Source organism: Argopecten irradians, chromosome 1 (genome assembly GCF_041381155.1).
Source record: "Argopecten irradians isolate NY chromosome 1, Ai_NY, whole genome shotgun sequence".
NCBI classification, from domain to species: domain Eukaryota; kingdom Metazoa; phylum Mollusca; class Bivalvia; order Pectinida; family Pectinidae; genus Argopecten; species Argopecten irradians.
In genome coordinates, this window is record NC_091134.1 from 65,325,488 (window position 1) to 65,352,844 (window position 27,357).

The window sequence follows — 27,357 nt, forward strand, 5'->3', positions numbered from 1 at the left end:
ATTTAAGAAACTTCCGGTACACAAAACTTCCCTTCCGGATTTCCTGATTCCCGATCGAACTTGTAAGTAATGCTGTTTTCATGAATTTCCGTCGTTGTTAAAGATAATTCAAATTGCATTTAATTAAATAATGCAGATTTCATTAATATGACGATGCTCTGATTACAGTTACAACACTAGTTCATTAGTATTCTCCGCTCTCACAGAAACTAATCTTTAACGTTATTTAACGTTATAGCAAACCGAAAGTAGAAAATCTATGTGTATGTTTCATTCATAAAAATAAATGAATTAATGTATGCAAAACAACTATCACGTCGAGTTGAAATAAATATCTGCATTATGTGCTATATGATGTTTTAAAAGTGTTTCGCAATGTATACTTGGTTTTTCTAACATTGTTGGAGTACAAGTCGAGTGATACAGTTGTACATGTATAATCCCATACACTGTAGCTAGGTAAACATGCATCTTAGCCAGAGCAGAAACATGTATACATATGTATATATGTCTCAGGTGTCTGTGCCAGAGTACATTTAGCTCGGGCATACAATGTACATTTATGTGATGCCACAGCAATTGTTTCTAATATAACGTCATTTTGCTAACCATCTGGACATGATGTCATGAATAATCAAATAATTGAAATTAATTGTTGGAGTATACATGTATCTTGTATGTAGGAGCGATAGAAGAATAACCATCTGAATTATACACATTGTAATAGGGAGGTGGTGTGTGTCTATCCGCTTCTCCACAGATCGACACACACAGGATCCGGAGGAGCGATCCGACTGTAGCTCCCGTTATATGCATAAGTCCCAAATCGTGATCGTATAATATCTTTATCATACAACAGAGTCCACAGTCGTCAGAAATCCTCTCGGGATCTCGTTTCTTACACAAGTTACAGGCCTGTACCACAACATGTTCATATACTAACTCAATAACTCAACTAGGTAAATACAGGTACAATTAGCTATTTATTATATATAGACAAGTAATAAAGAATTGACAAAAAATGTATTTAAAATAGTGCCTGATGTAGACAACTTCCAGTAATATGTAGTGAAACACTAATGATATAGCTAAGGAACCATACAAGACCACATGTTTCCAAACACAGTCCAACAACACCTAACAGAGACAACTGACCTACCAAATGTTCCCAAATCCAGCCATAACCAACTGTGTAAATAGGTTTCCTATGAATGCTAAGCCCTATAAGCCCCTTGCGATCCCCTACGACACTGTGTGAGATAGGTTTTTCCTATAGATGTCTAAGCCTGACAGTACCCTAGTACTCACAAACCCTTGTTAGCTATAGCTCAAAAAATAAACCCAAATGGTAGTTCAGATACCCCCAAGTGTAGCACTGTTTACAGCACCCGTCGTGGTTCTGTCCCTAACCCATTCCTCCTAGTCAAGACAAAAGCTTCCTTAGAAGCAGCTCCTTTTATATCGACTCATCAACCTAGTACCCTAAAGTGACCACTGATTGGTGTAAGTCCGGATAGAGCACCATATTTATGTGAAACCGTTGCTACAGCAACCTAACCTACACACTAAACACTTCCGTTTCCGTACAGACAAGGCTCAACTGATCGATAAACACCACCCACATGTACCACACGTATATTAAGACCACAGACCAACAGCTGGGGACTGGCAACTGGGTTAATAAGTGATCAACAGGAAACACACACTGTTCTCATGGTATTCCCCCTGGGTTTAGGTCAAAGATAAATAAACAGATCACTGAAGTGAAGACTAAAAAGAGTACAATAACAAATATACATACTGTACAAACAAATGTAACAATGATTGAAGCCTATTCTACAACAACATTATCAGAACCTTTTCACCTTCTCTTTCTACTCTTGATAAATAACGGAAATGTTGTTTTTCATGTTAAAAATACCTTAGTTGTTAAAGATACAAGTTTTCAACTTGTAGGATATTGATTCGTTAAATATTGAAATATTTCCATCTCCTGTTATTTTCCATGCTAAAACATGATAATGATAAGCGGCGCATAGCGCCAGACGCTTTCTTCTGCATTGCAATTCCCGAAACTTGACAGATACCGGTATATGAATACACCATCAACACCATCAACTTTAAATTTTGACCATTCAAGTGCAGAACTGAATTTTTAAAATATTATGTTTTCGTCAATTTGTCTGATTGACAGATTGGAACCAGATGGATGATCACCTTGTACAACTGTCTGCAGGATCAATAGGCTGTATTGTACAGAGTAAACTGTGGTTTACAACAATACATATACATCTGCATACAAAGTATCTACAATGATAATAAACAATACATGTTATATTTGACAAGTTTACTAACAGTAGTAAAACAGGTGTTAATAGTTTGGAGGTCGGATGGAGATAGAGCGCTTCGCGGGCGCCACGTGACCGCGTCCACGCACATTGGTGACGTCATCAAATCCGCGGAACACAACACTCCTCCCAGTTTTATGAAGCTCCCTCCTAGGATCAAAATGCCGGTAGTCCTGCTGATGGCTCATGAAGTACGATGTTGTCTTACTGGGCGTCGAGGTTCCCTGTCGATTTCATTTCTACGGTTACCTTTGGTACCTAGTTTGACATGGGCGGCTATTAGTCTTTCTGTACAGGCCAGTCCCAAGTATTTGCTACTCGATAGTCCAGTATTTACTAAAACGTTTTGAACACATATAAATGCTTTTGTTTTCCACAAACCATTCCTTGGTCTATGGATGAGCAGTGCTATTAAGGACACCTGCTCTCACATTAGTAATTTTTATACAAGTCTATCACATGTTCACATGTGGTGCCTGTAATAGTATGTCATCTCATATTTGTATATACATATGACGGCGGCGTGAACCCAACTAATTACAACTAACTACTATGCCCATTGTAACACTTTAACTGTTTTCCACCCCCTTTTGTTACGACTATTTACTGGAGGGGTGAACCACCAGACCGAGGAGCGAGGCCTCGGTAGGGTATTGGTCCCGAGCCAGCCTGGAACACGTCTACAATGTTCCATAGGCTGCGCCAGGCTGACACAGATGGAGTTCCTCTATCCTCATATTTGTTACTTGGTCGGTTACAAAGTGCAGCCGACCGTATGGGATAACACGCTTCCTTTCCCAAACGTGTTGATTCCTCCCAGGGAATAATCCTAACAGCAGGGGTTATGTCCCACACCCTAGGGTTGGCCCTAAAAGAGAACAGGCTGAGACTGATCCCTGGAGATTGTAGGGATTCTTTGTACGGAGTTCTGAACAGATCAGAAGGACTGACCTCTTTAGACAGTCGGGAACAGGAGAGGATGAATACGAGATAACCGGGAGCCCCCCCAGGAGTAACCTCTATGTCAAGGTCATTTGTGACTTTAGTCTCCAAACCCCTTCCCCCTTAACGGAAGAGGTGCTTAACCGATAATCGGTGTTGTTATATATATAAATATAATTACATCCCGAATCCTTTGACAAAAATCCCACAGGTTTTAGTGCATCTATCTGGCTACCTTCTTTTAGCTCTGACGGTCTATTTGCATCATAAATTTGCACAGTGGTTTTCTGCATTCTAGGACCGATCAGCTTGTTGACGTATGGGGACCCGTCTGAGTTGGAGACGGGTTGTTCCATTGACACCTTGTCGGCCTTTTTTCTAACTCAACCGAAAAATAACCATCTGAATTAGCCTGGACAGCTGACGGTTGTGTGGTTATTCCGGTGATAGGTTTGTTACAAGACTTTTCTTTTGATGTCATTGAGATAATGTGGTTGTCCTCCATATCTAGCCTGCCTTTGTTTAGGTCAGGTAGGCAATTGCTGACACCTAAGGGATCTACTGGAATGATTATTCTACTCCCTTCGCTAATTACCAAATTGAACCACATTGCGCACGCGGGGTCGTGCTAGATTGGTGTGTGTCCACACTCTGTGCTAATGATGAGGAGAGGTCATTCCGAGAAGATGAACCGGATAGAGAGTTATCGGTACATATGCCCCTGTGCCCACTTTGTGAATGGTTATCATTGCGCAATACGGGGGGGAGGGGTTGCAACCCATGTTCTGTACTGGCGGCCCCCTCCGTAATATTGGAGAACCATCATGTGACAATCTGAGGCTCATCTGCTGCGGAGACGGTCGCGGTGACCGGTACAAATTGACCCTTGGTACGACAAACTATACTGCCCCAGGTGGTTGGGGTGAATGCTGAGGGCTTTTTTATCACAATGCTGTTGGCGCGGGGTCGTGCTAGATTAGTGTGTGTCCACACTCTGTGCTAATGATGAGGAGAGGTCATTCCGAGAAGATGAACCGGATAGAGAGTTATCGGTACATATGCCCCTGTGCCCACTTTGTGAATGGTTATCATTGCGCAATACGGGGGGGGAGGGGTTGCAACCCATGTTCTGTACTGGCGGCCCCCTCCGTGGTATTGGAGAACCATCATGTGACAATCTGAGGCTCATCTGCTGCGGAGACGGTCGCGGTGACCGGTACAAATTGACCCTTGGTACGACAAACTATACTGCCCCAGGTGGTTGGGGTGAATGCTGAGGGCTTTTTTATCACAATGCTGTTGGTGCCCCCCCCCCCCCCCCCCCCATAAGAGTCGTTGCTCAAGCTATCCATCCTATGACTATTGGGATTTGAGTCCCCATCTCAATGGTCAATGCTAGAGGGACTGGGGGCCCTCGCGCCAACGTGATGTGTGCACCGTACTCCGGTGTAGTATACCTGCTGGACTAACAGGCGGAGGTACGGGTTTTTCGGGTAGTACCAAGTTAGTCTGAGACACTATGACCCCCTCAGTGTCCATGCCAAGGGCGGGTAACAATTGTTGACCCTGTCCTTTTGAGGATGGAAGCTCAACTATGTCGGGGCATTCCAAGACTGGTGGGTTTATTTGATGCGACGTTTTATTTAACAAGAAGCCCTCACAGACCCGACTCTCGGTCTCTGTTGTTATCTGATCAGACCCTAAAGACTCGTGACCCTTATGAGCAAACCCAGGTACCGATAGTGCTATTTGGGGGTATTGTGTATAACTAATTGGTCCCCCATGGGGTTGCGAACAATGTTGTCGTGTAGCAGAATTGCTTGCTGGAACATAGGGTTCTATCCCCCCCCCCCCTTGACTGATAGAGGGATAACTCCTTGCAGTCTCTTTTCCATCAAAGTGCTCATAAGCGGCTTTGCTTTGACTGCAGACTTCCTATTTATCGCGAATTGGTTCCTTTGTACCTTAAGTTCCTCTATGATTCGCCTTATATCACGAAATTCCTGCCTTAACATCTCGTCCTTATCTGTATGATAAAATGTCTTTAAAACTTGTTGGTATACAGATGTCCGGGTTGTTTCTGGTGATGCTGGCGTTGTTACTGTAATTGGTGTCTTTGTTGTGGTTCAATGATAATGGAGACCAATATTGTGTCGAAGTTTTATTTTCTTGAGGCATTTTACAATATACATGCAGTATACATTGTGCATTATATCAGGAGCCCAAAATGGGGCCACACACAAGGTGTGTGCTCCTCTATGTTTCTCCCTCCATCTTCTACAATAACTGGTCAGCTCTATTTATACATAACAACGAGAGCATGGGGATCAGTATTTGGCCATGATATCCAACACCTGAAACATCTGATACATGGATAGCTACTGTATAACATAAGTAACACGCTGAACCAATTAATACTGACCAGTTTCACAATTAGCATTACATATAAGATGTTCAGGCACCACATACCATTACACAACAACGAGAAACTTATACCTATAACCCAGACTATTATGTACAGACCTGGCCAGCTACGTTTAGACCTGGGACACACACGAATAGCTGTAAGGCTATATCAGTATGTTATGAAATAAAACTTATTATATTATATTACGTCCCCTTGCTAGTAATTATTTAAAATTAGTTATAATTTGAAATAATAATAATAAATTTAAAATAAAACTTATTATATTCCGCTATGTTTCCGAAATACAATCTAAATTGATACAAGACTTAAAAATGAAAATGAAATATGTAGAATTGATATAAAGCTTGATAATTGTAGATTATGTACTTAATAATTATAAATAATGGACAATGTAAATCAACTTGAAGAACGTACAAGAACTGATTCTATATTTGTAGCTAGAGTTTGTGTAAGCAAAATACAAAAAAAAAAAATACACGACTTCGATATATTCATGATAATTATGCTGTTATTAAAATAAAAATGAAAATGAAAGTAAATGAATAGCGCTAGGTCAACGTCATATCGTTTTAAAACACTAGCATGATGCCGTGTCTTTAATTAGACTAAGACTGGTAAAAAAATAAATAATTTAATGATACAATTCACAGGAAGTTCTTTGTTGTTGTGTAAGTAATAAATGTAGCTAAGTTGTGTAAATAACACAAGAGGAACATATTTCAACTTATGTGAACCCAGCATAAAACTGCATTGGGCATTCCCCAAATTATTCTAAGTTAATGTGTTTGTGTATCTTACATTATGTTTAAGTGAATATGAATATCATATGTATTAATGTCACAATATTATATTATAAATGTTAAAAGAACTTCCATATGAAAAATTATAGAACAACAGCATAACCATGAATAAGTCACAGAGTATATAAAATTTTCGCAATAAATTGTTACATTGCTGTAAGAAAATCTGTACTATTAATAGAGTGGGAAAATATTCTCTAATTTATCATAGGTATTTATATTACAGTGTGTAGTTACATTAGAACATAATATAGTTCTTGTTAGTTATCAGTTATAAATGTACATGATGCAATATAATTGATTGAATAATTTGACCTGGGCACAGTGTTTTTGTATATCTAATAAACGCAAGTTGATAAATCAATTATAAAATGACCAATATATAGAAATTACCAGGTGCATGGTTACAAATGTATTATGAATGATATTTAAGTATTAACCAACCAGTAAAAATGAAAATGCTATAAAAAAGTAATTGTACATTTGCTCAGAGTAACAACATATGTAATACAGAATATTGTTGTATTGTATTTTAAATATCTTAGACTAATAGTAATTGTTAAGAATGTTTTAATATCTTGATTTTGTAAAATAAAGGATGATATAGTTCATAAGCATAGAAATTGCATTTAGTTCATAAATCCAAAAATGACAAAAAGATTATTAACCTGAACTAGTACTGTTCAAACTTGTGCTATATAAAAATGAAGTTAATGAAAAGATACCTCGCCTTTGTGATCGTGGTTGCAAAATTCTCTTTCAGTCAATTTCCTCAATATGATTGGCTAAGAACTTGCTCGTAGATTCAACAACTTTGATTTTACCGGGAATTTTAAATCGCAAATTTTGAATATAAAAATTACTGAAATAAGCGTATCTGTAATGTTGAAATGGGAATATAGCAAGTTACTGCTTTCACATCCTTACCATATACACTATCCAAATGATCTTAGGTTTGAAAATTTTCGCTTGAATTGTTTACAATGTATCTAGACTTTTCGTCCCGAAAAAGGTTGTTTACAATGCATGAAGACGTTTCGTCTCGAAAATGCCTTCGCTTCGCCCCACGCGATTAGTCCCTACTAGGAGATTTTAGAAAAGATGGCGTGACGTCACAGAAAGTTTACATCCGGGTCCTCAAAGGTACAAACACAGTATGGCGACTAATAAAAACAATCACAGATACGTACATCCCTGCTACACAATCGATACTTTGACAAAAGTATACACATTCATACTTGCCAATTTCGATTTTAAAATTGTTTCCTATTCTTTCAGAGGTTACAAACATTTATATTTTCATATTTACAATTGTTTATTGCTAAATATATTTGTGTAGATTGTTGAAGCCAGCTTGCGAAGCGGTGTCGGGCCGTCACAGTAGCCGTTTTTGCTTCACATGTAGAAATCCATGTTATGAAAAAGTTATGAATAGATAATTGATTTAATTGTGTAATGTTTCTGTTATACATGGAAAAGCTGTTCACAACACTATTGAATATAACGAAATGTGAACCATCTTGCCAGACCACGGCCGCTCGTGCATGGCTTCGCTGTTAGATCACCTCAGGCTACAGCCCATATAAGGAATTTAATAATATAAATACGTAATTACCAACACATATCTCAATAAGTTCTTGTAAAAGATACATATTTCGTTCTTTACCATGTATATCTTGTTTTAAAGGAATGCTTTAAACCACTGTGTTGCATTTACATGCAGATCTACGCAATGTACATGTTTACGTAAACGTATGGCTGCCGATCGCGATATCTCGAAAAAATAAAATGGTAAAATCGTTCAATTTTAATGCTGTAGAGTTCATTTTTTAATTTCAGTCGCTTTTATTCCATGGGCTGCTAAGTGAAGTGATATTACTCTTAAATAATTCGAATACAAGTTACATAGACTACATTTAGATTTATGAATACAGATCGTAATAATGTAAATGCCGACCAGGACACATTGAGCACAGCTTCGAAAATCCTAAAATATCAAAAGTTTTGTTTAAAAATATGATAAAAAGTAACTATAAACTGACTTATTTGCATGTCATAAACTAAATAACAAAATTTCTGACGAAAATATATCCAGAATACGTAATTTTGTGACTCTGGAAAAGAAGGAAATTCGAGATCTCGGCAGCACTGTACGTAATGGCTGCCGCGCGCTTGGGGTAATCTACGAAAGCAAACTTAAATTTGGTCATAATCACACATCGTAAGGTGTTTTACCAAGTTAGACTAAGAAAACAGTAATCGCTTCATAAAATTTCAGTACTATATTTGCGGAACTTGGAATTTAATTTGTAATTTCAAGCTGATATTTGCAATATTCTGTCAATGTTTATACATAATGGTGACCGTGTTTTTTCTCGTGTCGGTCGAAAATAGAGTATAAACATCGTAAAATATATGAATACCATATGTTTATATCTATATATTATTGTTACATATTTTTATTTACACCTTTTGAAATTAAGGTAAAGCAACAATTCTCGGATTGCCGTACTATTTATTACAATAAAATGTAAACAAACATCGAAGCGGCTGTGTATACGGAGTTGTACCTTTGAGCGCCCGGATGTACCTTTGTGTGACGTCATCGCCATCTTTTCTGAAATCTCCTCTAGTGACAGTTATCAGAAACATATATGCATAACAACATAGTTAAGAAACATATATATTATTATATATATTTCTGCAGTTATCCCGCAACGGAAAAAAAAAAAGAAATAAATATTTCACCTCAAACATCAAAATTGTTACAATAATGATTTTTGTAGTTTGAATCATATTAGTTCGTTATGCCACATGTACTTGTAAATCCACAACGGAAGAAAGACAACTCTAACAAAATTTAGGATAAACTTTGTCTACTGATCAAATAGCGCGTGACAGACGATCAACATTTTCTAAATGTCTAAGGTGGCGTAATCTTCCTATTTACGGCAGTTAATAAGGTATGAATATTTACTATATCAATAATTATCGATAATTTTATAAACACATGTATACATTATCAGATTATATCTACGTATTAAAGCACGTTTAGAGGTTGCCACTAACCCATACTTTAAAAACATTTTAGCCTCTTTCATCACATGTAACTACGTAATTAACGAAGTAAAGTTTTGGTCCAAATGACAAAAATCATACATAAAATTTTCGTATAACTCAAAGTGAGAATTTTTTTTTGACTACTACATTTGTAGATCGATGAAAATGCCGATTTCTTTTTCATAATTCTACCGTAGAAAGGCACTTCAATCTACAACAAACGTGGAGAAAACTGTTAAATGTTTAGCAATTATCCTGAGTTATATTTTATCATCAATCATCAGAGATTAGCAATTAAAACTTACATAAACATACTCCCGACTCTCACTTGCATTGTGTGATCACTCGAGCGGAACAAATCTACCACCTGGCACAGTCTTACAAATGCAATCACACAAAAGCCTACACGATCACTGTTTTTAGTGAGATTACATCTTTGGGTATGAACAATATTAGTTCTTTGAAATTTTTACTCGGAAAAATAGACTCTACGCCTTTCTTATTCAGCATCCGCCAGTTTTTGAATAACTTATAGAATTATCACCGTGCCCATGCACACATGCGTATACATGTACTTATACTTCTTTGTGCACATTATCAGATTCATTATATAATAACTGCTATATTCCAATCAATTTATGAAGGACAAAACTCTAAAGAACAGGAGGACTGCTGAAGAACAACAGTAAATAAATTTCAATAATATTTACTCTAAACTGGTATTGCTATTAAAAAAAGTTTAATTATATGATATTAGCCTTTTCAGTAATTACTCTGTTAATACATTTATTGTTTCCTTATGTTTTACAGAATGTCTACTTGCAAGTATCATTTTAATTGGAACCAGTCCAGGAGAAAAATTGTGTGAAAAAAATGAAAGAAATAATTCTCAACTGTGGTAGCTTAATACTGTAATAGTTTTTGATCTGAAAATAATTACTATCATCATATTCAAATTCCATATATACAATACATTTAATGTTTTAAACATTTTTGATCCAAATAATTACCATCATCATCTTCATTCCATATATACAATACACATTAGTGTTGTGATTTGTGAATTTTACTTTAATATGATTTAAGCATATACTTAGTAATTGTTTATTTTCTATGACATATACATGCTTGAAATAAAAAAGAATAAATAAAACATTAAATTTATAACACGGTATGACATAAGCTGTTAATATTTTTAGAAAACATATTTAGATAGTCGTTAATAATACACTAATCATCATCTTCGGAACAATTTATTCAAAATGAATAAAATATTAATATGCATAACATAGGTCGTCTTATGTTTTCCCTCCTTGACTATCAATCTTCTCTGATCACTCTGAAAGTGGTGATTTTACCTTTTTTCGGTCACCACATGAACTGCCCTTAAATCAATTACATTCAATGCAATGAGACATACTGCATTTATTATAACGCTGTAAGGCAATTCTGCAAGATCAGCTTACATTGTTTATTTACCTTGAACATGCACAGTATGGTACCTTATTTATATCTCCTTTCCTATTTTCAATCTACCTTGATGACTTGGAATCTTATCTGGCGAAAAAAGAATGTTAATTGTCTAACAACTACAGTATTAACAAATTACTTATAGATAATATTGAAATGTATCCCAAACTTTTTATCATTTTATATGCCGATGTCACTGTTCTATAACACATTTTAAACGGATTTGAACAATATTGCATTACACTTGTACATGGAAATTATAACCTAATATCAGAAAGATAAAAGTTGTAATATTCTCAAAACGTGAATTGGCCCAACAACACCAGTTTACGTTATGGGATATAGAATTATTTTGATAAGAAGGGTATACATATCTAGGTATACATTAATGGTAGCGTTTTTAAAGAAAAGGAAAAAAACTGCTGAACAAACAATTAAATCCGTGTTTCCTATTTTTAAGAAACTAAGGAATGTATCTCTTCCTGTTAATTTTAAACAAAAAATATTTTAGTCACTTGAAATGCCAGTTTTATTATACTCATCAGAAGTATAGGGATTTGAAAATAAAAATATTGTAGAAAAAAATCATTTGTAATTTCCTTAAGTTAAGAAAGTGTGCAAATTAATTCATGGTCTATGGCGAGCTAATAAGATACCCAATTGATATTGAAATAAAATGTAGAATGATTACCTTTTGGCATAACTTCATAACATCAAATAAATTATCAAGTAATATTTATAAATTAATGTATACTTTACATGAAAATGGACCAGGCGTTTTTTAAATGGCTGTAAGATGTTTAAGATATTTTATCCAGAGCTAGTTTAAATCATGTTTGGATATATCAATCAACTTGCTGTTTTACAAAAGAATGATTACAAAAAAACTTGTTAAAAGTAGACCAATTGACCAATTTATTCAGAAATGGTATGACTATATTGGTAAGTCTTTTAGAGGACTGCCATATTCTATATTTAAGACATTTTTGTTGTGTTTGTGTGGGTAATTCAGGGTAAAAGAACACGCACCACTGCAGGTAACATTAAGACATTTAATCATGGCGTTCAAAAACTACAACACAGACATGCGCGTTGATCAAACCGGTACCATGTGGCTACACACTAATGCACTGATAATGACCAGATCTGACATGAACATAACACTTTTCCCCTCTCTCAGAAAAATGGTTAACTTTTACCTTATCAATAAAGCTTTCTTAGCTCATAAACACTGAATTAAAGTTATTGTCCACTTATAAAATGTCAATAGGATAATAAAACTGAACTATTATCTGAACACAATTTAACACATTTAACAGTTCTCAATAAGACGCGATGGTTTCACGATATTGCGACGCGGATAGCGACGATCACTAGTCGTGTTGGACATGGATTTGGTGGGCGTTGGTGGTACACTGAGAGTCTTTGGTGTACTTGTACCATCAATTGGACTAGAGTTAATACCGGGGTTGGTCATTCTCTCGGTGGTAACAACAGGATTTGGTACAACGGAAGTTACAGATGGCGCACTGACAAAGAATGGTACACCAGAAGTATTGGTTTCTGGTGGTTCAATGTTACAGTTTGGATTACATGCGCGTATTTGATCCACATGTCGTTTCCAATTCAGTTCGTCCACCTGAATAATATAGGTCATTGGTCCAAGTTTTCGGACAACTGTACCCTTGATCCAAGAAGGTTTCTTTGGGTTACTGCGATAATCACGAGTAATAACTACATCGCCTATTTCGAACACACGAGTTTCAAACCTTGTTGGTGTAGTTTTCCTCTGTATATGTCCAGATAGGTCTGGGCGCATGACATCCAGTCGCGTCCTTAATTTCCGTCCGAGGAACAGTTCACTGGGCGTCATTTTTGTCAACGTATGCGGTGTTGTACGGTAGGATAAGAGAAAAGAAGCCAGTTTCTGATTTAAATTTCCTACCTCACTTGACACTGATTTCATCGCTTGCTTAAAAGTACGTACAGCTCTCTCTGCCTCGCCATTAGAGCTGGGGTGATACGCGACAGATCGAATGTGACGAATGCCATTTTCACGTAGAAATGTTGAAAACTCAGCCGCTGTAAACTGTGGTCCGTTGTCAGACACGAGTTCACGTGGCAATCCATAGGAAGAGAATATGTATCTCAAAGCACTAATGGTTGATGTCGTGGTTGTGGATGACATGCGTACTACCTCTAACCATTTTGAGTGTGCGTCAACCACGATCATAAACATCTCACCCATGAATGGGCCGGCGAAGTCAATGTGTATACGGTCCCACGGTGATGACGGCCACCTCCAAGGATTGGCAGGTGATTTGGGTGCATTCGGTAGAACCTTCCTACAATCTTCACAGGTTGACACTCTCTGCTCAATATCAACATCGATGCGAGGCCACCAGGCATGCAACCTTGCTAAAGATTTCATCCTTACCATGCCAGGGTGGTTGAGGGTGTAGCTCATCCAAGATTTCCTTACGAAATTGATCAGGTACAATTACCCGAACTCCTCGGAGTAAGCATCCCTCCTCAGTAGTCAGTTCATCGCGGAGTTTGTAATATGGATGCAAATCATCCCCATCCTGAACCTTTGGCCATCCACTCCTTGTAAACTGCACTACTCTCGCCAACACTGGGTCATTCTTGGTCGCTGCTGCGATGCGCGACGCAGTGACAGGTAAACTGTTTACCTGCATCCTATTCACTAGTTGTGCTTCTTCATAGAACACATAATGGTCATCAGCTTCATTTTCCTCCCCTTTTACTGGAAAACGTGATAATGCATCAGCGTTTCCGTTCTTGCTTGTAGAACGAAATTTGATATCATATTGATATGCGGACAATTGTATAGCCCATCGCTGCAGTCGCGACGCGGCCAAAACAGGAATTCCTTTCTTTGGTCCTAAAATGGTGGTCAATGGTTTGTGATCCGTCAATAACGTGAAACGCCTCCCATATAGGTACTGATGAAATTTCTGTATTCCGAAAATTATAGCTAATGCTTCCTTTTCGATTTGCGAATAATTCCGCTCTGCAGATGTAAGAGTACGCGAGACGTATGCAATCGGCTTGTCGCTTGACTCGATGGTGTGCGAAATAACAGCGCCGAGTCCATAAGCTGAAGCATCTACTGCCAATGTCAATGGTTTTTGGGGATCATAATGAACCATGACTTCAGACGAAACTAAAAGTTCCTTGATTTCCTCACAAGCACGTGCACATGCTGGAGTCCACTTCCACTCCACATCGTTGGACAGCAAATGAGTGAGCGGCTCCAGTACAGTAGCCATGTTCGGAATAAATTTCCGATAATAGTTTACGATTCCAAGCCAAGATTGGAGCTCGCGTTTGTTTTCTGGATCAGCAAGTTTCAGAATAGCTTCAACTTTCTTAGGTGAAGGGTGAATGCCGTCCTTGTTTACCTTGAAAGCGAAATATTCAACTTCATCGCGGAGGAAGTAGCACTTGTCTTTCCTCAGGCGAATACCGAAATCTTCGAGTCGCTGAAGCGTTGTATTCAGGTTTTTTCGGTGTTCCGTTTCTGATTTTCCTGTGATTAGGATATCATCCAAAATACATCCTACTCCCACAATTCCTTGCAGGACTTGATCCATGGTCCGCTGAAAAATAGCGGGGGCTGCGGCCACTCCGAACGGAAGGCGAGTGTATCGGTATAATCCCTGGTGAGTGTTAATGGTTACCAACTTTTGTGAATCCTCATCCAACAGTACTTGCTGGTAAGCACTAGTCAGGTCAAGTTTAGAAAACTTCTCACCACCATTTAACTTGGTAAACAACTCTTCACTTGTTGGTAATGGATACTCCGGAACATCCAGGTACGGGTTTAGTGTGACCTTATAGTCACCACAGATCCTCACAGACCCATCGGTTTCAAAACAGGTACAATCGGTGTGCCCCAATCAGAGCTTTCCACACGTTTCAGGATTCCTGCCTTTTCTAGTCGTTCAAGCTCATTGCTGATTTTGTCCCTAAGTGCAAAAGGCACTGGCCTTGGCTTGAAAAACTTGGGTGTGACCTTTTCTTGTAGTCTGAGCGTAGCAGTTACCCCTTTGACAGTACCCAGTTCCTCGTTGAAGACCTCATATTTCTGGAATAGTTCATCCTCTAAGTTTCCATCAATGGTGTACTTGATAGACTGCCAATTTAGTTTCAATTGACTCAACCAGTTCCTTCCCAACAGTGCTGGTCCGTCCGCTTTGACAACTAGTAATGATAAAGGCAACTTTTGTCCTTCATAATTCACAGTCACCAACTTCTCACCCACTACTGGTAATATCTGACCAGTGTAAGTCCTTAGAACTGTTGATGTTTTGCTTAACTTTCCACCAAACTTCTGTTTTATACTCCTTCTCTGACATTAAGGTTACTGAAGCACCTGTGTCCAACTCCATTTTCAATGACTTGTTGTCGATAATCAAATCAATTTTGATTTCCTTTTGTCCGCCAGATTTAATAGAAAACAACGGCCATGCATATTTCAGTTCTGTTTCCTGAATATCAGTAGTATCTGTGTCGGAGTCTACAAAGTTCACTCTCGGATTCTTTTTCTTTACTTTGTGTCCCTTTTTGCTGACAGTACTTTCAGTACTTTGATGTCCGCGCTGTTTGTTTACATGATGACGAGACTTGCACATTTTGCTAAGATGACCCGTTTCCTTGCACTTATGACATTTACTGTTCTTGTAATAACACTTCTCTTCACTGTGGTTACTTTTCCCACAACGGAAGCATTGTGAAAATACCTTGTGTGCCCTTTCCTCATTTTTACTTTCATCTACGGTGTAGCTTTCCTTAAGTTTGCGGGATTCGCAATCTGCCAACTCCATACTGACGGCAATGTCCATCGCTCTTTTCAATGTTAGATCAGCCTCGGATAGTAATTTACGCTGAGTAGCAGCTGACGTCAGCCCACTAACGAATCTATCACGTAGGGCATCATTCAAAAACCCTTCAAAATTACAATGTTCACTAAGTTTTCGAAGTTCAGCCAAAAATTGACTCACCGTTTCTCCCTCCTTCTGTTTCCGCTGATGAAACTTGAACCTTTCGGCGATTATTAATGGTTTGGGCTTCAAATGACTGCGAATCGCAGTTATCAGCTCATCGTAGGTTTTGTCACTGGGCTTGGCCGGACTAACAATGTTCCTTATCAACCCGTACGTCTTACTACCACAGACGGTTAGTAATATAGCACGTTGTTGATTTTCCTCGTCGACTTCGTTAGCTACAAAATAGTGTTCTAAGCGTTCGACGTACTCGTCCCAGTTATGAGAATTTATGTCAAATTCTTCGATGTTTCCGTGTTTTTTACAGCCATACCTTGCAGTTTTTCTGTTTCAGGCGTTGTTCCGATGTAATTTTATGTTGATCCTCGTCGCCACTGTTGTGTTTGTGTGGGTAATTCAGGGTAAAAGAACACGCACCACTGCAGGTAACATTAAGACATTTAATCGTGGCGTTCAAAAACTACAACACAGACATGCGCGTTGATCAAACCGGTACCATGTGGCTACACACTAATGCACTGATAATGACCAGATCTGACATGAACATAACAATTTTGGCATAGAAAAATATGATGTGAAATAAATTAAATATGTGGCCGTACTAAAAGTTAACGGTTTCGTCACTTTCATTTATTGAATTAATAAACCTGAATTGCATTGTATTGATCCCACTGTAGTGCAACTAGTACTGCAACGATGTTTTTATCCGTTTCCGGTATCGCTTCGATATTCGAGTACCGAGCAGGTAGGTTCCAACTTGTAGAGTTCAAATACATTGCGCATGGTTTTACAGACCGATATTTAGCTCAAGTGTAAATTAGATATCCTACCTTGTATTAAGATCGTGATTTCACGCAAAGTACTCCTATTTATCATATAATTGTGACACTTACATACAGCTTGATGCGAGTTCCTAGTAAAAACTTCAAGTTTTCATCCGAATCTCGCTTATTATCCAAGATATTCACAAAATATGACTGAGAAACAAATTATTAGGTTCATATGTATTAATTTGATATGCGCTTTGCTATATTTGATGAAGAATGAACGTGTGTTACGAAATATTGAGGACCTTTGCCCCCCATTACGTTTCATCTTCCTACGCCACTGCTATATATCTTTGTATATTTGGTTTATCGGTAGTCAAACACTGTCATTGTTTAATAGGTTGCTCATGACAACACACCAGAAGAAAAGAAGGAATCGAACCAAGTTTCCTGTTTATCAAATAATATTCCTATTCTATACAGACGTATACGAACGCGTTTTATTATTAAACTTTAGCTTTTTTTCCCTTTATAACTGGAACTAGTGATTTTGCCCGTGTGATATTTTTGTATGTATCATAAGTGTAATTAAGCATTCGTTATCATATTTTGACATGCATTGGTGTGTGACATAAATTGGTTGTTCTCGCATATCTATCATGGTGCGGATATATGTTACTGTAAAACACAGTCATATGATATATATATATTTCTATTATGGTGTGTTATTGGATATGCTTTTTTAAAATTGCAATAGCCTATGTATGCAAAAATATGACATGAACAAGGTTACTGTATAAATACCCATTTCTAGTCTACTACAAAATTAAGATAGCATTACTTACTTTACTTGAAGCTTTCCTAAGTCGTCTAACCGCGTACACGTTAAATATTATGTCTAATGAATTTAATTCTAATAATAGTACACAAATTGGTCTATTTTCATGTCGTTATCTGAAAGAAAGAAATCCAAACCGTACACTCACTTTTGTTTTTAACTTGTGTCTCAACCGTACACTATTGAAATTCAAAACCGTTGCGACACTAGTCTGATATCGAAACAAATTGTTGAATTTCACAAGTATTTTTAACATTATTGTAACCAAATTATATACCAATGGAAACGGGAAAGTCTAAAGATTTCCAATATTGAATCACAGTAAAACTATACCTCAATATAAGTCGGTAAATCGAAGCTGAACGAAAAATCTAGCTGTGTGTTCTGTCATGTGTGATTTTCAAATGCATGTTTTGAAATTTAAGAAAACAGAAAATAATATACTTTTTGGTATGGTTGAAACTTATCATATTCTTCAGTAATCACTACATACCACGAATCATGGTATCATCCGTAACGCCAGCAAATTAGTGATACAAAGCACAGTACCGTGGTCTTCATGTCGCCAAAGCAATACCGGAAACGGATCAAAACATCGTTGCCGTACTAGTTGCACTACCGTGGATCCGAAGTTTCCAAAGTCGATCAGATGCTTATAATATCGTGACCGATGCAAGAATTTTCATGATACGCCGCTTGAAGTTTACACAAAACAAATGCATTTAGCACTGTGCAATGTCACTGTTGTTAATTTATAGTAGATTATCGCTGACAAGTATATCTTAATATATGTTTTTGAAAGTTTGGTGTCACTAAATCATGGAGAAATTTATTAAACGCTATAAGACACTGACTCCCGGTATCGCGTGCGCAGTTGGAATCTGCACATAGCGGATGTACACAGACTCCACACCCGACAAGGAAAATAATAGTACGAGTACACTCGCACTAAAAATTGTCAGGAACGGTTTAATTAAAAACCTGTCCCTAACCTAGGCCTTACCTACAAATACTATAAAAAAACCTAAATAAAGTACCAGAGTGTCGCTGACCGCGCTCGACAGGTGTTGTCACTCATGCCAATAATGGCGCGAGCAAGCACGTGCCGAAGGGTGTAAACACACTCGATACAAACACATGACAAAATCAATTATACACGTGAAATAGGCGTAAATTCGCCGACTTCCGACATCAGCATTGTAAACTGTGGTTTACAACAAAATATATACATCTGCATACAAAGTGTCTACATTAATAATCAACAATACATGTTATATTTGACAAGTTTATCCACAGTAGTAAAACAGGTGTTAACAGTTTGGAGGTCGGATGGAGAGAGAGCGCTTCGCGGGCGCCACGTGACCGCGACCGCGTCCGCGCACATACATTGGGGACGTCATCAAATACGCGGTTCACAACAGTTGCTTCAGAGCAGCTGTCCAGCTACATGACTATCAAATCATCACACAAAAACACACACTCTCTCACACACGTGCTCTCTCTCTATCTCTTGTTTGTGAAAGGCACATCAATATGCCAATTAATTAAGATCCAGGAGATGAGCACATCATATAAATGTTCTATCTTACATGTTTATGATATAATATAAAATTTATGGAAATAACGGAGCCGAATATTCGGTTTATTTTTTATTGATATATTTACACTCTATCTTTGTCCCAAAACCCCCATTTGAGAAGAAAACCCACTTAAGAGAAGAGAGAAATTTGTTGTTTTTTTTCGTAACAGATATGCCGTTTTTGGTCAGGTGATTATATTGGACGGTAGTCTATCACTTGAACGCTTGCAAATTAAGAGCAACAGCACCGAGCTTCTGCCGGATGAAGATTACGTTCGTCGGATCTTAAAAGCGTTTGAATCGCTTGATTATATAATGAGCTGACTTCAAGCATCGCATTCACGCTGATGGGATTTTTTACAGTGGATGAAAAAATGGCGGCCGCAAATTGAAGCTGTCAGTGTGTAGGACTGAATTTTGAAGATTGTGTTTTTTCTTTATTTTCTTGTATGTGTTACCTTAGAAGTGCTTCGCACTTCGCGCCCTTATAAACATTTTACATGTGATATAGTTTTATGTTGGCAGGGATCCATACATATTTTCTCATTGAAGCAGGACAATATTTAGTAATTCGACTAGCATCACACAGGAATTTTCTAATATAGTTATATATTTGAAAACACATTCCAGTCCTATTACAATGTACATGTATATCTTTGAAAGCGACTTGTTAAGCTTCAATATATGGGTGGTTTTTTATTTTCATGAAATAATGTTAGGATTTTAACTCTTTGCAGGTGAATGCATTGCCGACAGATGTCTCTGAATTACAAGCAGAATGGTAATTGTGGTAACAGATTTTACTGAAGGGGAAGATGAGATAGATGGCCTAGGATCTCAACCATTGTCAGGTGCAGCCTCCTCCACAAATACATATTGGACACAGAAGAGGAAAGATGAAGAGGAAGGTGACTTGAAGTATGAATTCAATCGCTTAGAAACATTTCTTTTCTGGCCTGAAGAGTCTGCAGTCAGTGCTGAAGCTCTGGCTCAAAATGGCTTTTACTTTATAGGACCTGCTGGCCAAGATCGCGTCCGCTGTGTTTTCTGTGAGGTGGTTCTTAAAGAATGGGAACCAGGCGATGTTGTAAGTGACGACCACAAAAAGTTTTCTAAAGGCTGTCCATTTGTATGTGGAGCATCTGTGGGGAATGTTCCATTTCACGGACCATATGATCATTGGAATCCTTTCAATAAGGAAAAGGTTAGCTGGAAAAAAAGATTGCTTTCATTTCGAGATTGGTCCAAATACATTCAACAGAGACCAAGAGTTTTAGCTGCTTCTGGATTCTATTACAAAGGTTGTATGTCATTTAATTTTTTAATTAAATATTAAATTATAATTATGAAATTATGAATTGGTACCAGAATATTATCTGTATGAAGGATGTGGTAGCATATTAAAACACATGATTTTGTTTGGTGATAAAAAAAATATCGGTAAACTTTTAATCCATGATCTACTTAATTCAGCTGAACAGTCAAACATATCTGTAGCTATATATTCACACTATTCTTTGTGTGTCTATGAGGGTAACAATTTCAAACATCCTTTTGTTTCCACTAAGGTACTAGAGCACAATTGGGTTTGTAATTCGTCTGTGTATCAGAAAATCAAAATTTACCAGGGTAAAAGCATTTAACGTGGAGGGCGTTTGTAATGATGCATTTCATTGTACCACTGAGTAATATCCACAATCTGACAACAGTGTCTCATGCAACAATGCGGCATTGATTATAAGACTGACCATAGACTATATGTCATTTTTATGAATAGACACTGTGATTTTTATCTCAAATGATTTGAACAAGAAAGGACTTGGGCTAGATTTGTTATTGAATTGATGTGCAGAATTTCTACCAAAATCAAGATAATTTTTACGTTGATCTCTACAAATACTACTGTATGTGAACATGGGTTTTCGGTTTGTGTGTTAAAGGTCGTGGGGATATTGTGCAGTGTTTCTGTTGTGGAGGGATTGTCAGACAGTGGCTTGTTAACGATGATCCCTGGTTAGAGCACATGAAGCATTTTCCAACATGTTATCATATTCAGAACAATATTGCATACCATAAAATGCCAACAACTCTTCGTGAAGTTCCAATATCGCCCACACAACATCCACAGCCAGCGATTAGGTCTCTTGTCGACAGACAACCAATGCACCGCTCTACATCAGAGATTGCTTTAGAGATGGGGTATAGCATGGACCTCATTGCAATATACAGGGAATACCTGAGAAAACAAAACAGTAAGTATAGATGTATGTTTGTTAGCAATAATCATAATGCCGCACTTTGGCGTCAGAGATTTTCAAATATGTTTTATGCTGATATAGCAGATTTTGCGAATGCATAGATTCATTGTTTCATATACCTTTTCACAGCAATTTTGCACTAAAATGATAACGACAGAACGCAGCACTCGGTGTTTGTAAGAAATGTTATTTGCTCAAAATTATGTAATGAAAATGAGCTTTAATTTGTCAAAATGAAACATTTCCCAAATTGTCCATTTTATCCTGGTCCCCGTTGGTCATCCTGTAGGCCTTTGTTCGGTCATCACCAAAGAATCTCATCGATACATGCATTTGGACATTACTATTATCAGGTAGATGCCTCCTCCGGAAGGCATTACGGGTGGAATACAAAACCTTTGACATTTATGGAAGGTAACCTAACGCCATCATATACCGGTTTTGTCACTAGCAATAATATCTAGATGTAGCAAAGAACACGGCCAAGTTTTAATAGCATAGCTCCATGCAATGGTAGTGTATTGATACAAGGAGGAGTATAGACATGTAAGTGAGAATAATCTCTGTTGTCGTGATACTAAACTCTTCAGAGATGGCCGATGGAGAGGATAAGACCAAAGGTAGCATTCTTCAGCTTTTGATAAACCTCTTTAAAGGCAGCGTAAAACTGTCTTAAGCGGCCTTTCAGAAAGCTGAGAAGGCATTGGAGTATCAAAAGAACTAGTCTAGGGCTTTACTTGAAAAAAACACGAGTGGTTGACAGTTTAAGAATCATATCCCGAGGGTTGAGATCTCCTGTACATGTCTCACCCCTAAGAGGGTGAATGATACCTTTTCCCTTACCCTGCGCTCTATTTTGTGTCTCGTGTGCAAAAATCTCGTGTAACCTTTTTTTCACCAGAGAGTGAGTTAGAAAAATCTCACCCGGTAAAATTGCGGATATCCCTGTCCGGTCTAAGAGTAATATATTATCAGTTCAGTTTTGTCTTTCTTCTCAAAAGATGTGATGGAATACGTCTTGGGCAATGACTGGGTCTCTCTCATTTCACCCGAAAACTTCCCGGTCGAATCCACTTCTCTAAGTTCGCTCCCTGAAGGATGAACGTTCGAAGGTTCCATTCATTACCATTTTTTAAATATATGCTCACTATTTCTCCGTGCACAACAGCTAGTTAATACAGATTTACAACGAGGAAAGTTGTATAGACTACTCTGCATGCCATTCAAACCTAAACAAATAGTTAAAGTATTTTGAGTGAGGTTCCAAAATTCGTTGACTTTACCCCACCCCACAGCAATTCAGTAGTGGATCAATAAGGGAAGTGGCAGCCAGGTGTCTACGTAAATCTAAATGGCTCACAATTAGAACTACATATACGATGAATCAGGAAAATGAAGCAAGTACCTCTTTGACTAGGAAGAAAAGAATGAAAAAATCTTGCTCAAGTCAGATAAAAAGGGTGATTTATCTGTTCAGGTCATTTTAGATTTGGTTTTTGCCAGATGTTGTGCTATTAATATTGCCCTTCTTTCGTGTTCCGTCGTCCGTCCGTCTGTAAACAATTCTTCTTACGTTTTGTCGAAACATACTGAAGGGATAAGTAGCAGTGTCATAATTAGGCTGTCATTGGCACCCATACAGGTGAATATTACATTTTGGAACCAATTAGACAGTAATTAAGATGACTAACAATTGATGTTCGTTACCATTATTTCTCACAAAATACTAATTGGAAAAAAAGAATATTACGTTATATTACTAATATAACGTTAAATGATGGGCCTTGTTTCTCTGTTTCACATTTTGAATTACGAGGGCAAGTCCAAGTAAATTTTGATATACTGGAATGTTTGGTGTTTACTTGCCCTTGGCAAGTGATTTGAAATTCTGTACACCTAGGACGTTATTTAATGTTAACAGATCTGCATGATGAAGTGCGGTGTTTCCAAAGTGTTCAGATATTTACATGTATATGTTTGTTTGTTTGTTTTTAGCCCACCATCATCAGATGGTGGGCTATTCAAATCGCCCTGCGTCCGTAGTCCGTCGTCCGCCGTCCGTCGCCCGTCCGTAAACAATGCTTGTTATCACTGTTTCTTAAAAACTTGCAGGGATTTTGTTCAAACTTCACATGGAGGGTCCCCTTAGTCCATTTTTGTGCCATACAGAATTTGTGGCTGATCGGAAAAACAAGATGGCCGCCAGACAGCCATCTTTGATTTTGGCAGTTGAAGTTTGTAATCGATATTTCTTGAGAACTACTGAAGGGATTTTGTTCAAACTTCACATAGAGGTTACCCTTGCTCCCTAGTTGTGTCATACAGATTTTGAGGCTGATCGGAAAAACAAGATGGCCGCCAGGCAGCCATCTTTGATTTTGGCAGTTGAAGTTTGTTATCGATATTTCTTGAGAACTACTGAAGGGATTTTGTTCAAACTTCACATGGAGGTTACCCTTGGTCCCTAGTTGTGCCATACAGATTTTGAGGCTGATCGGAAAAACAAGATGGCCGCCAGGCAGCCATCTTTGATTTTGGCAGTTGAAGTTTGTTATCGATATTTCTTGTGAAATACAGAACGGATTTTGTTCAAACTTCACATAGAGGTTACCCTTGGTCCCTAGTTGTGCCATTCAGATTTTGAGGCTGATCGGAAAAACAAGATGGCCGCCAGGCAGCCATCTTTGATTTTTGCAGTTGAAGTTTGTTATCGATATTTCTTGAGAACTACTGAGGGAATTTTGTTCAAACTTCACATGGAGGTTACCCTTGGTCCCTAGTTGTGCCATACAGATTTTGAGGCTGATAGGAAAAAAAAGATGGCCGCCAGGCGGCCATCTTGGATTTTGATAGTTAAGGTTTGATATCCCTATTTCTCAGAAAGTGCTGAAGGGATCTTTCTTTTTGATAGTTAAGGTTTGATATCCCTATTTCTCAGAAAGTGCTGAAGGGACTTCTCAATCTTTCTCAAATTTAATATGTAGGTTCCCCTAGTGCCCTAGTTGTGCATATAGCATTTTTGGACCAATCGCTCAACAAGATGGCCACCAGGCAGCCATCTTGGATTTTGTTATTCATAGTTTGTAATCACTATTTCTCAGAAAGTACTGAAGGGATCTGTTTCAAAATTCATATGTAGGTTCCCCTAGGGCCCTAGTTGTGCATATTGTGATTTGGGAACGATTGGTCAACAAGATTGCTGCCAGGCAGCCATCTTGGATTTTGATATTCAAAGTTTGGTATCGCTATTTCTTAGAAAGTAATGAATGGATCTTTCTCAAATTTCACATGTAGGTTCCCCTAGGGTCCTAGTTGTGCATATTGTGATTTGGGACCGATTGATCAACAAGATGGCCGCCAAGGAGTCATCTTGGATTTTGATAGTTGAAGTTTGTTACCGCTATTTCTCAAAAGGTACTGAAGCGATCTGTCTCAAATTTTATATGCAGTATGTTTGAAAAAGTTTAAAAAGTAGAGAAAAGATCCATCTTTCCTTTGTCAGATATAGATCATTTTTTGGTGGGCGCCAAGATCCCTCCGGGATCTCTTGTTAATTATTTAGATGTGGAAGCGGGAGATCCCAGACAAAGTGCGATGTTTCCAAAGTGTTAAGAGTTTTGTTATAGATTTGTTTATTTAAATTATATTTTGCATTTAGATGTGTAAGCGAAAGATCCACGACAAAGTGCGGTGTTTCCAAAATGTTTTGATTTTTATATGTTTGTTTATTTTTTATTATGTAGATGATGAAGCGGAAGATCCAAGACAAAGTGCGGTGTTGTCCAAAGTGTTCAAACTTTTGTTATATACGTAGTTTTGTTTGTTTTTAATTATTTAGATGTGGAAGCGGAAGATCCCAACGAGTTTATTCTTGACCTTGAGAGGTTCAAAGTTCAACCTGAAACCCAACCACCAGGGCACTTTGAAACTGATAGTCCGCCAGAAAGAAAACCCGGAATTGATCGCAGAAGTAAGTTATTTTATTTGCATTAGTAATTTTCCTTTCAGCTGTAAAATCTCATTACAAAATGTACCTGTGTTCTATAGACACGTCTTAAGGTAATTTAAGAATATGCAAAAGTTATTTCCACTTGCCTTTTTGTTTTATATTGGAACATTGCAGTATTTTAACGTACGATTTTACATTGCCAGAACGTGAGGAGAGTGTATCTTCTTTCTGTGAAAGTTGTGGAGAAGACGAGCCGGACTCTTGTTACGTTGTGAAGCTTGATTGTGGTCACAATGTATGCTGTGAACCGTACGCAATTAATTGCGAGACATGCGCAGAATGCAAGAAGAAAGTGAGGGCGTGTCTTAAGGTTCCATTACAGGTATCACAGCACAGTCGTAACGTGAATGATACCAGCTCCCAAACAAATAGTAAAGTCAACTTCAACTAGATAATTACATATGTAATCTTATTCATTGTGTGCTATATAAATATTGATGAGAAATAGTATTCTTATTACTGTATAAACTATTTGCAGTGCTATATTTAAGTAATCGGGTTTTATCTACGATGTTTTCAGACCTACTTGAATACAGATTGTCGGAAAACTGATTTAGAATCGACTAAATATTATTGTTTAAAGTTCTAAAATATTATTTGTATTTCTCAAAACAATGCATTTCCTATTATCCGACCAATGATATGATAAATAATTCCATGACCAAATTGTAAACCGGTTTTAATTCAAGAGAACAACAAATAAAATAACATGTTTATATGTTTAGATATGGATTATAAATATATAAATACGTAGCATAGTATGCATTTGTTATTGTATTTGATACTCTGCTGTATAAGAGGGCTAAGTAGAAAAGGGCAATAAAGTTAGGTCCAAGTGAGCAGATAAGTCTGGCCCTCCAGATAGTATACCACTATGACGTGTAATGGTCATACGTTATTACAAGTTATTGAATATTATTTTTATTTGTGGACCAGATGAGGATAGAGACATGGACACACTCAGACTTTAATCATTTCTTAGCAATTGAAATTGTTAAAATCATATTATCTGTAGCAAATAACAATTTACAGATGATGATATATACTATCTCAATGAAATGTGTTGCCTACATATACAATGTACGTGTTTCATAATTTTTGTAAATATCTATAAATTATAAATATAACTGTTTTACATGTAACTATTTGTACCCTTATTTGGCATGTGTGTTAGATTTAATTGTTGATGTTCTTTTGGGGGATAGAAAGAGAATAATGCGAATAAGAATAATAAACGGTTTTAGTATATAAAATACATATTTAAGTGCATGTAGAAGGCATTTATTGTAAAAACACTATTTTTATTTATTTCCCATGTATATTGATATTTAATGCAAATGTTTTTGAGAGCTTTACTATTTAATAAATCAATATCAATAACGGTTTGAGCATATTGTCGTTATTTTTGTTCACGCTTTTTAAACAGATCACTACGCCGTAGTGAGACTTTACAGCACAGTTCTTCACTGTGTAATAATGTAGCTAATATGTACCGATTTGTAATCTTAAATTCTAAAAATCAAAGAATGATTTATTGACGCAAGGATAGATGTGCACTGTGACTGCGTTTAATTTTCCTTTTTGATTAATAATCATATGCTTTGTAGTGAGTATGGATGACTGATTAATTATTAGCCATCGTCTGTAGCCAGTCCTCATTATTACTGGGACACTCTTGGCTGATATTAATTTATTATGGCTAGTTTTAATTAGGATCCTTGAATAACAAACATATGCCAGTGGCATTTCGATATAAAAGTTACAGTATAAAAGATAAGGCTGTGTTTACATCGCATCAATTTTATTACATAGCGCACCAGCTGTACGT

General features: G+C 37.3%; 1 protein-coding gene across 1 annotated transcript; it reads left to right on the top strand.

Annotated features, from left to right (window-relative positions):
* Positions 1–26,920, top strand: LOC138305579 (baculoviral IAP repeat-containing protein 7-B-like). Its single transcript, XM_069245888.1, has 5 exons — positions 1–62; positions 20,000–20,563; positions 21,203–21,514; positions 25,359–25,490; positions 25,673–26,920. Exons 2-5 carry the CDS (start codon positions 20,041–20,043, stop codon positions 25,918–25,920), a joined length of 1,215 nt encoding a protein of 404 aa, XP_069101989.1. The 5' UTR covers positions 1–62; positions 20,000–20,040; the 3' UTR covers positions 25,921–26,920.
* The last annotated feature ends 437 nt before the right edge of the window (positions 26,921–27,357 follow it).

Bases quoted from the DNA above. Each gene is read 5' to 3' on its own strand.
- LOC138305579 (XM_069245888.1), top strand. From the start codon at position 20,041: ATGGTAATTGTGGTAACAGATTTTACTGAAGGGGAAGATGAGATAGAT. The intron at 20,564-21,202 runs GTTGTATGTCAT...TGTGTGTTAAAG, and splicing joins TTCTGGATTCTATTACAAAG to GTCGTGGGGATATTGTGCAG. The intron at 21,515-25,358 runs GTAAGTATAGAT...TTAATTATTTAG, and splicing joins ATACCTGAGAAAACAAAACA to ATGTGGAAGCGGAAGATCCC.